The 13835-nt window shown below is 64.1% G+C and overlaps 1 protein-coding gene across 5 annotated transcripts in view; it reads left to right on the top strand.

The window, feature by feature from the left end:
* The window catches only part of MAEA (macrophage erythroblast attacher), a 25613-nt gene extending 15170 nt beyond the window's left edge, over positions 1 to 10443 (top strand). Inside the window, exons 4-10 of one of the 5 annotated variants that reach the window (XM_006919045.3) lie at positions 1466 to 1496; positions 1786 to 1908; positions 4858 to 4934; positions 6038 to 6146; positions 8398 to 8531; positions 9270 to 9465; positions 9634 to 10443. In XM_006919045.3, the coding sequence (XP_006919107.1) occupies positions 1466 to 1496; positions 1786 to 1908; positions 4858 to 4934; positions 6038 to 6146; positions 8398 to 8531; positions 9270 to 9465; positions 9634 to 9729 (766 nt within the window). In that variant the 3' untranslated portion in view covers positions 9730 to 10443. Of the gene's footprint in view, positions 1 to 1465; positions 1497 to 1785; positions 1909 to 2396; positions 2568 to 3695; positions 3720 to 4857; positions 4935 to 5296; positions 5306 to 6037; positions 6147 to 8397; positions 8532 to 9269; positions 9466 to 9620 lie in introns of all 5 variants that reach the window. The other 4 variants (XM_025051756.1, XM_025051757.1, XM_015594925.2 and 1 more) reach the window with 4 other exon arrangements.
* The last annotated feature ends 3392 nt before the right edge of the window (positions 10444 to 13835 follow it).

Here is a 13835-nt window from a genome sequence, read left to right as displayed (position 1 = left end):
AGGAAAGATCCAGAAAGATCCGGCACTGAGGCTGTTCACGGCTGGAGGACACACAGGTGGACTGTGAGGTGCAGGCAGGAGAGGCCCCCTCTAGGAATTTAGAGCAAAACTGAAAAAGATGGAAAGTAGCAGAGAAAGGCAGACTGGAACCTCAACTAGGAGACCGAGCATTCCCTGTAGGTTCCAGAAAAGAGTGGAAGAAAGTGGCAGGGAAAGGGGGAGGGGAGACACCAGCCTCAGCAAGCGGGTGCTGCACAGGGCGCTGCCACGGAGCTTGTCCAGGTCCCCGTCAGGAGGCCAGGTGTTGGGAAGCCACGGCCTGCAGGCTTGGGGACCACAGAGTCCCGGCCACACAACACACCTAGCAGTATCTGGCCCCTCACCCCCTGCCTTGGCGGTCAGGACACAGCCCTTGGGTCGCCGTCCCGAGCTGCTCCCTGTCAGGAGGGGCTGTACAGAGCCAGCAGCACTCAGGGCCTTCCCCAGCACTGACCCTGTCGGGCACACGCCTTGGCCTTCACGCTGCTGCCTTTGACCCGGCGACCACCTGGTTCTGCAGGAGACGCTGCGTGGGTGCCTGTGCTGGTCCACAGCCGTCGCGTCGCTGAGCCGCGGGCCAATGGCCGTTCTCCTCGGCCTTGCTGTGCACGCCCGCTGTGCACTGCGGCCTCGTTAGCCACAGCGCGTTTCTTCACGTGGATTCACTGACTGGCTATTTCACATAGAAGAGTAGGCGCCTGCCTGCGGTGGTACGTCCACCCAAGGGACCTTGCGACCTTTCTCCAGCCACAGCTGCCGGAAGCTGGACGCGGCCCTGGCTGCTGGACGTAGAAGGTCTGTGGCCAGCTCTCCACTTGCTGTGCCACTCAGACCCTGGGCCGCCTTCATAGGCGTGGTGGAGACCGTGGGCAGGAGAGCTGAGTAGCCCTGGGCCTGGCAGTGCCGTGTGGCTGGCTGTGCGCGATGCCTCCTGTGGCTCGCAGGACCCCTCCCTGCTCCCGGCGGAGCGTCTGGTTCTCTCAAGATCCAGGAGATCTTTCGTGTTGGGTGGTCCATCTGTCTCTTGCAGATGGGAGAGCAGTTTACCCTTTGAAGTCTGTTTTCTCTAAACGGCTCCCCCCTTTCTGATGCTGGGTGGTCATCATCTTGCCCCGTGGGGCCAGGAGGTCCTGCCTTGCTGGCTGTACCTCACTTCTTGCTGGGACCTATGCGTTCTGGTTACCGCATGGGGCCCCCAACTCTAGCAGAGGTGCAGTTGAGTTGGTGGAGGAGCGTCACTGTGGTGCCTGGCCCTGGTGGGGTCCCCAGGGCTCAGCAGAGTGCCTCAGCCGCCCACCCTCGCCACCCGCTCTTAGAAAGCTCAAGTTTAAAGAAATCTCAGAGGGAAATAACAGGAGATGAGGGGATGGGTTGATGGGGTTTCCAGGTTTTCTTGTGAAAGGTGGAATGCGGGCAGGCTTCTGCTCGTGGAGGCCTCAAGGTCCGCGGGGGTCAGGGCGCCCCCCTGCAATTGGGAGACGCCATCTATGTGCGGCACAGGCCTGGCGGGCGTATGCCCCTCCGCGCCCGCGCTGAGCTGTCCAGGTGGGCGCGCTGGCGGCCGGAGCGGCCTGGGGTTCTCCGGCGAGGTCGAGCACCCCCAGCCTGTCTTCTGGGCACGGGACTGCTAGGCAGCAGGGTCAGGCGGGCGGCAGGCTGCTGAGATTGGTCCGAGGGTCTGGCGGGTGGTGGGGCGGGGTCCAGGCGTTCCAGCGCTCTGAGCCCCTGCCGTTTCCTTCTCCTAAGGACTTAGTGAACATCGAGATGTTCCTGACGGCCAAAGAAGTGGAGGAGTCCCTGGAGAGGCGCGAGACGGCCACCTGCCTGGCCTGGTGCCACGACAACAAGTCCCGGCTGCGCAAGATGAAGGTGTGGCTTCGGGCGGGGCGGGGCCCGCTGTCCAGGCTGTCCCGGAACTAGGCGCCTTTCCCTGGTTGGTTCGAAGCCCTTGGGATCTGGTCATAGGCTAGGGTGGTTGTTTGGTGTGGGTTTGGGGTGTTTCTGGTGGTGCACCCTCTTCTGCCTTAGGGTTTGGACCAGTGTTCTGAGCGTGAGTTTGAGGCGCCGTCCGTGGCAGCCGCTGCTGGGTCTGAGCGGGGTGCACCCCAATCCGCATCACAGACTTGGGAAGCCCCACCCACCTGCAGGGCTGCAGAGGTCCAGGCTGGGATGTTCCTCTGGATGCAGCTTTTCTTGCGCCCCACAGCAGTTTAGGAAACGGGCCTTAAGTTGCAGAGTGCAGCTGTGCTCGAGGAAAGGTGCTTCGCCATGGGGCAGGCACGTTGAGCGCGTAGCCTTCGTGCTCCGTGAGAAACCTGTTCTGTTCTCTAAGCTGAGCTCCTTTAACCCCTCCCCGGTTGAGTTTGTCGTGTGCACATAGTGACCAGCCAAGGGTGACACTCTCTGCCACTCAGGGCCGCCAAAGTGAGCATGACGCGAAGCCGGGACGGAAAAGTAGAGTGGCCAGTGGCTCCCCTAAGGAAAGTGAGGATCTTGGTATGGAAACCATAAAAGGAAAGCCAGAATTGGTACGTAACACTCGCTCCGCTCTCCTGCTCCAGCCCCACAGCCCGGACCCCAGCGGGAACCAGGTCGGAGGGAAGTGGGCTTCCCAGACCCATGGCTGCTGGGCGGCGCGCGGTCTCAGGCGGGGCCGAGTGCACCGTGGCCGTTGAACCTGGGGTACAGCAGTGTGCTCATAGACACCACCCCAACAGACTGGGACGCCGGCTGCTTGCACAGCCTGTGTGTGCGCGTGAGCTCGTGCACACGGTTGCACACACAGGCGGGAGGGAAGAGGGGCCTGGGGGGCTCGCCGGGAGCCAGCGGGAGCCCTCAGACCAGGCAGGAGACTCCCAAGGAGGAAAGAAGCTTTGAGACCCGTTTCACGTAGCCGGAAGGTGCTTCTGAGGTAGTCATTGTGTCCAGGCAGTGGCTGTTGACTGAAGTCTCTAGACGCTTGAGGACGCGGGCTCAGTGACCCGTGATGGTGCTGCGTGTCAGCGTTCAGTGCTCGACGCGGTCCTCTGGAACCGTGGCGTGTACACTGGAGTCTGAACACCCAGGTGTCAGTCAGCATGTGTGCACATGTGTTCGCCTGCTGTGGGCAGCAGCAGCCAGCCCTCACCTGGCGTCAGCGGGTCCTGTGCTCTGAACGAGAGGACACAGCGACACCAGTCGTCCCGCTCACTGGCTGATGGAACGAGCTGAGTTCTTGTGGTGCGTCGTCAGCATTAGGACGAAACTGCGTTGAAGACGTGACTCAGGCCCCGGGGTGTTTGAGAGTCAGCCTGGTGGAGCAGGTGGTCGCGTGACAGTGGCCGGGCTCAGCACGGCACTGCTGGTCCGGGTGTCCACCCAGGCGGCGCCCACCGGGCAGGCGGGGCCTCTTCCCACGAGTCTGGCGTTTGAAGGGACCACGTTCCTCTCCACTGGCTTGTGTCACGCCTGCCACTCAGCACACGGCAGCTGCCCCACGGGTCGGGGACAGGCAGGAGGTCTGCTTGTGTGTGCGGGAGGGTGGGCGGGGCCGGCGGCTCTCTGCCCCTCTGCCTGGCCGGCTGGGGTCTGGGCAGCAGGTCTGCACGTTCCGCCCCAGTGTCCGTGGGGCGGGCCAGGCCTAGGGAGTCACTGCTGAGCCACGGGGGCTGCGTGAGGCCTGGAGGCTTGGACGGAGAAGTGCACGTGGTTGGTCAGCGTTGCATTTCAGCTTTGGCCGTTTGGGGTTGACTGAGTTGCGGTGGACAGCTCCGTGCATGCTGGGAGCTGGCGCTGGGGAAATCCAGATGACGGGAGCGAGGGCCCGAAGGTTTGCTTCCCGTCCTATCGCTGTAGCGTAGTTCAGTTTCCTGTTGGAAATGTGGGGTGTTGACTGAGATCACGTGGCAGATGATGCAGCTTAAATCACTGCTCCCATAACGGGATCCAGTTTTTTCTCTTAGGTTGCAAAAGTTAGTTTTGCCTGCTTGCTCCTACTCCCAGCCACAGGAGCTTTAGCCCAAACTAGTGGGTAGTGCTAAGACCTCAGTCAGCGTTTGGGTTTCTGTATGAATGACCCCGTGGGCTGTACATCTGTTAGCACCCTCCCCCAGCCCCGAATCTCCCATGCAGCCTTTGGATGGACTGACTGTCGCCTAGAGACACAGCTGCCCAAGGCCCCGCGCACACCCTCGGCCAGTCCCGGGCTTCTGACCAGCCCCCACCACCTGCCCACCCCGCCCAGTCCCGCCAGCCCCCCTCTCCCAGGCCTTTGAAGGGCTTCTCCCCTCTGTCCAGAATGCTCTCCCTAGGTGTCCATGTGGCCCCGCCCCCAGGAGGCCCCACCCAGTGATCCCTGCTCCTCCCACTGGGCATCCGGGCCTCAGCATGGGGTCTGGCCTGCCTCCCTGCATCAGCCCCTGGCACGGTGGGACAGACGAGCAGGTCAGGATGCATGTGACTTTGATCCTGTCGTTCTGAGGCCCATGAAGGTTGGTGACAGAGGAGGAAGGAGTGAGCACCATGTGCTGCCGGCGTGGGGAGGGTCCATCCTCCGCGTGGTCACTGCTTACGTGGGAAGTTGGGTCCCATGCTCTCTGTGAACTGCTGGCTCCTGCTAGCCTAGTGGGGACTCCCGGTGGCTCCTCCCTCTGCTCATGCCTGTCAGGCTGCCCGGCCTTTCCCCAGGTGGCCGTGCCGCTCCCGCCAGCTCACGAGGCTTCGCTGCGAGAGGCTGGGCCAGACCAGGGGGGTGCAGGCAGCCGCCTGGTTCCGGCCCCCGCTACCATCTCATGGGGGCTGCGGCTGCAGCGGCTGAGCCTTGCCCGTCTCTCCCCTCAGAGCTGCCTGGAGTTCAGCCTCAGAGTCCAGGAGTTCATCGAGCTCGTCCGGCAGAACAAGAGACTGGACGCCGTGAGGTGCGCGCTCCACGTGGGGGGCCAGGGTGGGAGTCTCGGCCTCCCGTCTCTGTGCCTGGGACCGAGCAGCGGGCGTGGGCCCCGTCTTCTCACTGGGAAGTGCTGTGAGCTCCATAGCCCAGGAGTGTCCTGACGTGGCTGTCCTCCATCAGGTCCCAGGGTCCCCGGGCTGGGGGGTTCCTGTCGTGCTCATCGGAGATGGCAGCGACAGCACACAGAGCGTCCTGGGTTCCTGGGCTCGTCCTTGGGTCAGGCCATGGTGACATCAGCCTGGCATTCCAGGCGGGACAGGGATGCTGGCCGTCACTCTCGCTTGGGCTGACTGGGTGCACGGTGTCCCCAGAGGAGAGCCCCCAGGGCAGGGGGTAAGAGTCTCCCTGGTCCAGCCACAGGCAGAGGCGGCCCCTGCGGTGCCACTGTGCGGCCGCTGCCCCGCCGAGCTTCCTGCCCAGTTAGACCTTGGCTCCGAGCCCGAGCGAGAGGCGTGAACGCAGTGAGCGAGAGTGCCTTGTGGGGCCACCTGTCAGCAGGGCCACCTGTCAGCAGGGCCACCGCGAGGCCCAGCCCGCAGGCTCCATTTCTCTCATGTGCTTGTCTTCTCTGACCCATGTCTGGCCACCCCAGGAGGGTGCTGGCCGGAGAAGGGTGGCTCCAAGAGCACGGGTGGGCTGAGGTGTCCGCGAGGGCAGGAAGGGCGAGTGTGCGGGCGCGCGGAGCATGGCATCCTGCGTCCAGGGTCTCCTGGGTCAGGGTGGGCGGTCACTGCAGGCTGGGAGGGCCGGACTACCTGGTCTCCTGGGGCCATCGGGTGGCGTCCGGGTGCTGTGTGCAGCCCTTGGGGTTCGGAGTCACTGGAAGGGCTCGGAGGGGCCCTGCGTGGTCGTCTCCTCTGTGGCATTCTGCACTTAGCGAGCATATCGTGCGGTGCCCCGTCTCTTTGAGGGGTGCGGACATCTGCACCTCTGAGTGTACGGGTGCGCGTTGGGCCCCTGGTGAGCCGTGTTCCTGGTGGACCCTGGCCCAGGTCACTGAGTGTAGGCTGTGAGCTCAGGTTCTTGAAGTTGAAAATGCAAACTTAGAGGAACCAAAATATTGTTTTCTAGACATGCACGAAAACACTTCAGTCAGGCCGAAGGGAGCCAGCTGGACGAGGTCCGCCAGGTCATGGGCATGCTGGCCTTCCCGCCAGACACGCACATCTCCCCCTACAAGGTAACCTGTGCCCGGGGCCCGCGGGGGCTGCGAGGGTCCGGGCCCTCGTCACTTGCACAGTCCAGGTCACCAGCCCGGCCGAGCAGGCCTTTCCCGTCGCGTCCCTGTTTTGCTTCAGGGAGTTAGGGTCCGAGGGGCTGTCGTGGTTTGGCCTGCAGGCCCGTGCCTGGTCTCAGCGTGTCACCTGCTTCCGCACCTCATCCGGGTCCCTGGGCCATGCCCTTCGAGTTCTCTCCCAGACAGGCTTTTCCCCTTTGGCACTGTGGACAGGCTGAGAATGTTCCAGATCCCCAAGTCCTGCTCCTCTGGACGAACAGTCCGACTTGTAGGCACTCCCGTCGTCTCGTGTTCCCTTGTAAATAAACACTCCAGAAGCCGCTGCACCTTCAGCTCAGAAGCAGTCCAGGCGGGCCTCCACGGGTGCGGGCCCAGCCCTGTGCCTCCCACGGGCCGCCGTCCCCTGCTTCCCGTGACAGGCCCCTCCTGCCAGCTCCGCCACCGATGGCCTTTCCCATCCTTTTTCCACGTTCACCTGAACACCAAGCCCGTGACGTCTGTTCACGGCAGTGCAGCCCGCTCCCCCGCCTCTGCCTGTCACTGCCCCGAAGCCGCGTCCACGCTGCCATCCCCGGCACACCGCACCCCCTCCCGTGCTCGTGTTCATCTCGGCCCGCTCCGGCTGCTGCACCGAACTCCGCAGACACTCAGAGCAGCAGCAGCTTAGCCTCTCACGGTCCTGGGGGCTGGACGTGTGAGGCCAGGCGCCCACACGGTCAGGGGGACCACTGCTGGGTGTGGGCTTCTCCCATGTCCTCTGGGGGCGAGGCTGTCCACTCCGGAGCCATGAAGCTCAGTGCTCTCCTCGTGGGCCGGACTCACCTGTCCTCTGGGCCTGGGGCTGCTTTCTGCCCGGGGTCCCTGCAGCCCTACCCACCCCAGGGCCATGGGTACCTGCCCGGCCAGGCTCGGGTCTTCTGGATGGCGATTCTGCACCCTGGCTGACCTCACAGCTCCATGTGACGAGTCGTCGGTCGGGTCACGGGGATCTTCAAGAGGGGTCGACTGGGACGCGTTTGTGGGGCTGGTGCTTCTCGTCCTGCTCTGGAGAAGACCCGTTAGAAGTGCGGGAGAGGCCGGCCTGCTCTGCGGCAGAGGTCCAGGAGGAGGGCTGAGGCGCTGTCCCCTCCCCGGGGAGGCCCAGCGGTGTCCTCGCGAGGGCAGAAGAGCCGAGCTTGGAGAAGGCTTCCGCCATGCCCGCAGCAGCCAGTGTGGGTGGGTCTCCAGCGTCACAGCTGTGCCCACCACACGCAGAGCCAAGGCCACAGGTGCCGCCTACGGCACGTGGCTTCCTAACCGAGTGGCGACGGCTTGAGAAGTTGGGAGACCTGAAAGAGAAAGACCGGGGCGCACGGGTCAGCCTCGGTCCGAGGGAGCGGCGAGTTAAGGGCCGGAAAGGTCAGAGCTGAGACAGTGCCGAGTCCTGGAAGCGAGAGCAGGGGCATTGGGGGACCGCGGGGGACCGCGGAGGACCGGAGTGCTTGGCACGTCACAGCGTCACCGTGCGAATGGACCAGAACCCTCGTTCCTCATGGCGGAAGGTCCCCAGGCGGGCCCGGATGTGTCACGCACAACAGGACAAAGCAATGTCTGGAGCGAGGCGGCCACCGAGGCTTGAAGCAGAGGGAGCTGTCACCGCAGAGAAGGCCTGGGACCAGGGTCCCACCCCATGGACTGGGCTTGGCCGCACGTGGCGTTAACACGGTTCTTTCCTGTGGGCACTGAGGGGGGCACATGCCCTAAACGTGGACTCTCTGAGGGGCTCGTGTGGGCAGCAGCTGCACTGTCCCCAAGGTGGGCCTCTCGACGCCCCTGGCTGATACCGGGGTCCGCTTGTGCTTGTGTCTGCTTTCTCCCCTACAGACACCTTTGTGGGTGAACCTGGCGACTTCGGGGCCAGACGTTAGCAGACGTAATCTTCTCTGCTTTCTAGAATAAGGTTTTTCCACTTAAACCTTAGTGATTTTAGCGAGAGGTTTCGAACCTCGTTCTGGGCCGAGCTGTCCTTCCAGCCCACTGAGTCCTGTCTGTGTCACGAGGCCACGGGCTCCCCACCCAGAGCATCCAGCTGGCTGGGGGCCAGCCTCTGGCTGGACGCGTGGTGCTTCGTCCGGTTGCCTTCGATCTGCGGGGAAACGCTTTCCTGCGGCTCCTGCCGCCGAGGGTTCGCAGCCCCTCTGCCCTTCTCTTTCAGGACCTGCTGGATCCGGCCCGGTGGCGGATGCTGATCCAGCAGTTCCGGTACGACAACTACAGGCTGCACCAGCTGGGCAACAGCTCCGTGTTCACCCTCACCCTGCAGGCCGGTCTCTCGGCCATAAAGACACCGTATCCTTCCGCTGCCCGCTCTCCAGTCCAGGCCCGAGTCAGGCCCTGTGCCCCGCTGCCTTTGCCCTCTGTCACGCGAGGGGGCACTGCTCCCTCCCGACGCGGCCCTTGTGGTCCCCTGGCGGGGGGTCTACAGAGACCCACCCCAGACACTCCCTGCATCTGGTCCCGAGTGGCTGCCAGTTAGAGACTCCAGGGTCGTTGCGGAGCAGCTGTGTGTCTCCTGACAGCGGGCACCAGACGCCCACAGTAGCTTTCCCGCACCATCCCCGAGAAGCCTCTGGGACGTCGGTGGTTCTGAGCCCTGCTGTCCTGTGGCTTGTCTCCTTGGATGAGCTCACAAGCTGTCCCCATCTCCCGCAGAGCAGATCCTCCTCCATGGCCGGAGTGAGGCGCTGTGACCCCAAGGCCTGGGGCCCTCCGGGACTGCCCCTCCGCTCCTCCCCTCAGCACCCCTGGCCGTTGGCCTCTTAACCGCCATCTGAGGTTGGGCGCCCTGGGCAGGCCTACTCGTGACGAGTGGGTGAGTGTCCCTGGCCGCTGGCGCCCAGCAGAGAGCCAGGGCGCGTCCTGTAGCTGTGGCTTCGCTGGTGTCCGTGGTGACGTCCCGTGGAGGGGGGCCACGCCCGGGCAGGCAGGGGTGCGTCTTCCTGCCCGGTGCCCAAGTGGCCGCGAGCAGCCCCTGACCCTGTCCTGCCCTGGCGCCCGCTGCCCCGACGCTTCCTTGACCCGGCACAGGCAGTGCTACAAGGGGGACAGGAGCTCCCGGAGCCCCGACTGCCCCGTGTGCAGCCGCTCCCTGAACAAGCTGGCACAGCCGCTGCCCATGGCCCACTGCGCCAACTCACGCCTGGTCTGCAAGATCTCGGGCGACGTGATGAACGAGAACAACCCGCCCATGATGCTGCCCAACGGCCACGTCTACGGCTACAACGTGAGGCCGCGGGTGGGCGGGCGGCGTGCGGGGCGGGGTGGCTGCCAGGGCCCTCGGCAGCAGCTCCTGCAGGACGGTGGCTCGGTTCCCAGCCGCTCGGGGTGGGCTCTGCCTGCAGGAGCCACGCTCTGAGCTGCCTTGGCCGTGACGCCCAGTCTTGTCTTCCAGTCCCTGCTGTCCATCCGCCAGGACGACAAAGTCGTCTGCCCACGCACCAAAGAGACCTTCCACTTCTCCCAGGCCGAGAAGGTGTACATCATGTAGGCCGCTCGTGGCCGCGGCCCTGTTTCCTGCGACCAAAGACCCGTGAGCGACGGCAGATGCTCTTGGGAGGGAGCGAGGGTCACATGCTCATACGCACGTGAAGACGGCCTCGATGGGCGGGCTTCTGGCCCCGAGTCAGCTCTCTGATGCTCTGAGGACTTTGGCCCCTGACAGCGATTTCTGAGACCGGCCAACCGCCGAGGGGCGCGCGGAGCACCTTGGATGCGGGCGCCAGGGATCCCCGTGTCCTCCTCGGTCCCCCCTGCTGCTGATGCCGAAGCCTGGGGACAGGCTGGTCCTGCACCGTGGCCTGGAGGGGTGACCGTGCCGCACCACCTGCAGTGACGTGATGCAGAGCCACGGGGCGCGGGGGCTGCGGAGCTGCTGCCAGGACCCCGTGCCGTGGCCTCCCCGCGCGTCCGAGGCCGAGCGGGGTCGGCGTCCCGCACAGAACACACTGCGTGGCGTCCGCGGGGCGGTGTCTGCAGAGGCCTTGCCGGCTGGCTCCCTGACTGCAGACCCCAACGCCGTTCGCTACAGAAGCTGATGGTTCAGATCGCCTCCGACGACTTTTCGAATCAAGTGACCATTGTAGTTGCCACACCCATATCGTAGAGGTTTGTATTCAGTGCTTATTTCTGCATGTCGATGTGGATTAGCCAATAAACTGTAAATGGAAAACATGTTAATAAAAGGGTTTCTATTTCTCCTTTCCGTGTGAGGCGGAAGCTGCTGTGCATTCCTGGCGCCCAGCTTGTGTGTGCTCGTCCCCTTGCCCCTGAGGTCAGCAGCGAGGCGCTGGGGCCTGGCAGGCCTAGAGGGGCCCTCACAACCCAAGCTCCATCCCCAAGTCCTTCCCTGGGACCCCTTCAGCCTCACAGTCACCCCCCAAAACAGCCCTTGGTCTCTTGAGTCTCACGGGGCATATCGTGTGTTCAGCTGAGCAGGTGTCCTGGCCACAGGTGGGGACACGTCCCCATGCTCCCGCCCAGGTCGCTCACAGGCATCACCGGACTTGGGAGTGGGGCGACCTCGCCCCCTCCCCACCGCAGGCTCAGGCCTCGCTGGAGCCATCCTGCTCCTGAGAAACGCTGGTGGGGGTGGGGTGCCAGCACACACGCCTGCCAGCCAGCGCAGTCCGCACCACACCGTGGGGCCCACGGAGGCCACGGGGTTGGGCTGCAAGGTGGCCCAGGGCGACGTGGGACGCGGGGCTGCTCTGGCCGTCCCCGCCACTGCCTCAGCCCCAGGAGCTGCCCGGCCAGCTGTCCTTCGGTAAGCTCCTCCTTTCCGTCGCTTCTGTCACTGTGGCCAAAGCAGGCCCGAGCTGGAGACGGCTGCCCGGGGTGCGGGGCGCTGGGCTTAGAGGCGGCTGGCCTGGGAGTCCGCCCTGCTCGCGCGCCCCGCCCTGGTGTGCTCCCTGCTGTCCCGTGTCCGCTTCTGGCTGGAGCCCAGACGGCCTCCCAGGCCCTCACCGGCCCCCCGCCTTCAGCCTGCCTTGGGCGCCAGCAGCTGTGGCTTCTGCGGGGGGCTGGCCACCCTCTGCTCCCCACCCCGAGCCTGGGGTCCGCGTCCCAGAGACCACGCTTCCAGGCATCACCACACTCGGCTTGGGCCGCGGGGCTGGGGTGCAGAGCATGGCAGCACCGTGCGTCACTGTGGAAATATTCCCTTTAGCCCGCGTGCGCCGAGTGCCTGGCACGGCATGCTGCTGTCCCGCCCGAGCCCCACGGTGGGTGAGGTGATGCCAGCTGAGCCTTGCTCTCCTGCTGGCCTGTCTTCTTCCCTTTCCCAGCGAGTAGCACGTGGAGTCGTGGGGCCTGCACGTGGGCGCCTGCAGCCGCCACCACGCAGGCCGCCTTGGTCCCAGGCCTGCCCGCAGGGCTGGGCCACCACAGGCTGGGTACAGCTGCTCTTGAAGCTTGGGGCACGCGAAGGCCGCACAGCTGTGTGCCAGGAGTGTCCCTGGGGGCAGGTGGCAGCACAGCGGCGCATCCGTCCCCACCTGGTGGCCATGACTCACCGTGGCTGCCGTGCACACCCATCCGTGGGAATGTGCTGAGGAGCGCAGTCACTGGCCACGTGTCCGCCTGCAGTGGCCACCCTGCCCTCAGGTAGATGCCGTGGGCTGTCGCTCGCCGCGGCTCTGTGACTGAGGGACACGATTGGCAGGGGACCGCCGACACAACCAGCGTGGCACACACTTAGCCCCGGTCGCACGGTTTGCCCGAGCCCATGGTCCCCCCACGTGTACCCCAGGCCCGCCTCACCCCCCACACACCATCCATCCCTCACCACTCGGCCTGTGGTGACCAGACACGGGCTCCGCCCTCCAGGGCGTCCCATCGCAGACCCCGTGCTGTCACCGCCAGCCGGGATCACTCCACTGGTCCCCTGGCCAAGCTGCATGTATCGGCCACCTGCACACACTGCTGAGCAGCGACCGGTCCGCGAGATGTCACCCAGTGTCTCTCCGTCTCTTCCGGATGGGCACATGGCGCGTTGCCGAGTTTCAGCTGTGATGGACGCTGGCGGACAGCAGCTTTGTTTCTCCTGCGTGGGCTCTGCAAGAACCCTGAGACGTGGCACTGCAGGCGCCACTTCGCAGGGGCCCGTCTTTCCGGAGCGTGCCCCCCATCGCACCCCACCGGCGGCGCTGACGGCTCCGCACCTCCGCCCACACCCGGTGCTGCCGCTCTCGCGGGTCAGTGGCCGGGGGCTGCGCTGGGGCCAGGCTCGGGGCGCCTCGCCCGTCCCGGCTGACGTGCTGACGGGGCAGTCACGTGTCTGTCCAGGCCTCCTGCCCGCTTCTCACTGGATTGTCTGTTCTTTCTTGATTGCAGGATCCCTTTAAGCGTTCTGGATGCAGATCCTTTGTCAGACGTTTTCATACTTTATTGGCGGTTTGTTCAATCAGTGGAGGTTTTCATTTTAGTTAAATTTAACTCATCCATTTTTTCTTGCACAGTTAATGCTGTTCTGCGTCCTGGAGACAGACACTTGCCCATCCCCAGGCCTCAGTGAGTTCCTGTCGCACCTTCTGGAAGATTTAGTTTCAGCTTCGGGCTATGACCCACCACAGGCTGGCTTTGGTATGCGCTGTGAGGGAGAAGTTGGCATCATTTGTTGAAGACTTTTTCTCCCAATTAATAATGTGGCTTCTTTGTTTAAAACAAACAGACAGACAGACAGACAAACTGCTGCTGTGTCTCCGGGGCCTGCTTCTGGCAGCTTTCCTGCGCGTGGCCGTCATGGGGCTTGTCCCCACCCCAACACCCCAGGGTCTCGGCCACTGCAGCTTTGACATCCGGCTCGAATCCGGGGGCGAGCTCCTTTTTGTAACACTCATTTTTCAGAATCGTTTTGGCTTTCCTCGTCCCCTTGCATTTCCACATACATTTTAGAGTCAGCTTGTAAAAAGTCCACCCCCAAAAAAAGAGTCTGCCAGTTTTTTCCATGGGGTGACACCGCGTCTGTGGAGTGGCCTGGGGTGTCTCGGTCTGTTCAGGCGGCCTCCGCAGTGCAATGCTTTCTCAGCAATGCGGGCCAGAAGTCCAAGGTCGTAGTGCTGGGGCTGGTCCCCTGAGGCCCCCTTCCTGGGAGGGGCCCCCAGCCCTCCCTGTTCTTGTGGGACACCAGTGCTCATGCTGAGGACTTCGCGTGGCCCTCACTACCCCAAATGCGGTCACGTGGGAGGGGCTTCCACACAAGCCCGGGGTGGGGGGAGCACAGCTGAGTCCGGGACGGACTGCAGGGTCTCGACGCTGAGCCCTTCCAGCGCAGCCCCGGGCCCAGCCCTCCTCTCGGCTCTCGTCTGCACTCCGTGCTTCTCAGCGGCCACACTGTGCCCATATTTTAATTTACCCCTAAGTATGCTGTGGTTTTTACTGCTACTGTAAACGTTAATTTTTAAATTCAGCTTTCCGACCGTTCCCCTATGGTGACATGTGGACACAAAATGACCGTGTTGTTGATCTCGTGGCTGCTGACTGCCCTGCGCTCACGGAGTTCTAGCGGCTTCTTGGCAGGTGTGGGGCGCTGCCGTGTCCCGGCTGCACGCGCTGCTCGATCTGCCCCGGTCCCGGCCGTTACGCTCCTTTCCTTTC

The sequence above is a fragment of the Pteropus alecto genome, unplaced genomic scaffold (assembly GCF_000325575.1).
Source record: "Pteropus alecto unplaced genomic scaffold, ASM32557v1 scaffold5, whole genome shotgun sequence".
Taxonomy (NCBI): Eukaryota; Metazoa; Chordata; class Mammalia; order Chiroptera; family Pteropodidae; genus Pteropus; species Pteropus alecto.
Note: the sequence above shows the minus strand (reverse complement) of the source record. Positions and strands in the feature narration are given on the sequence as shown.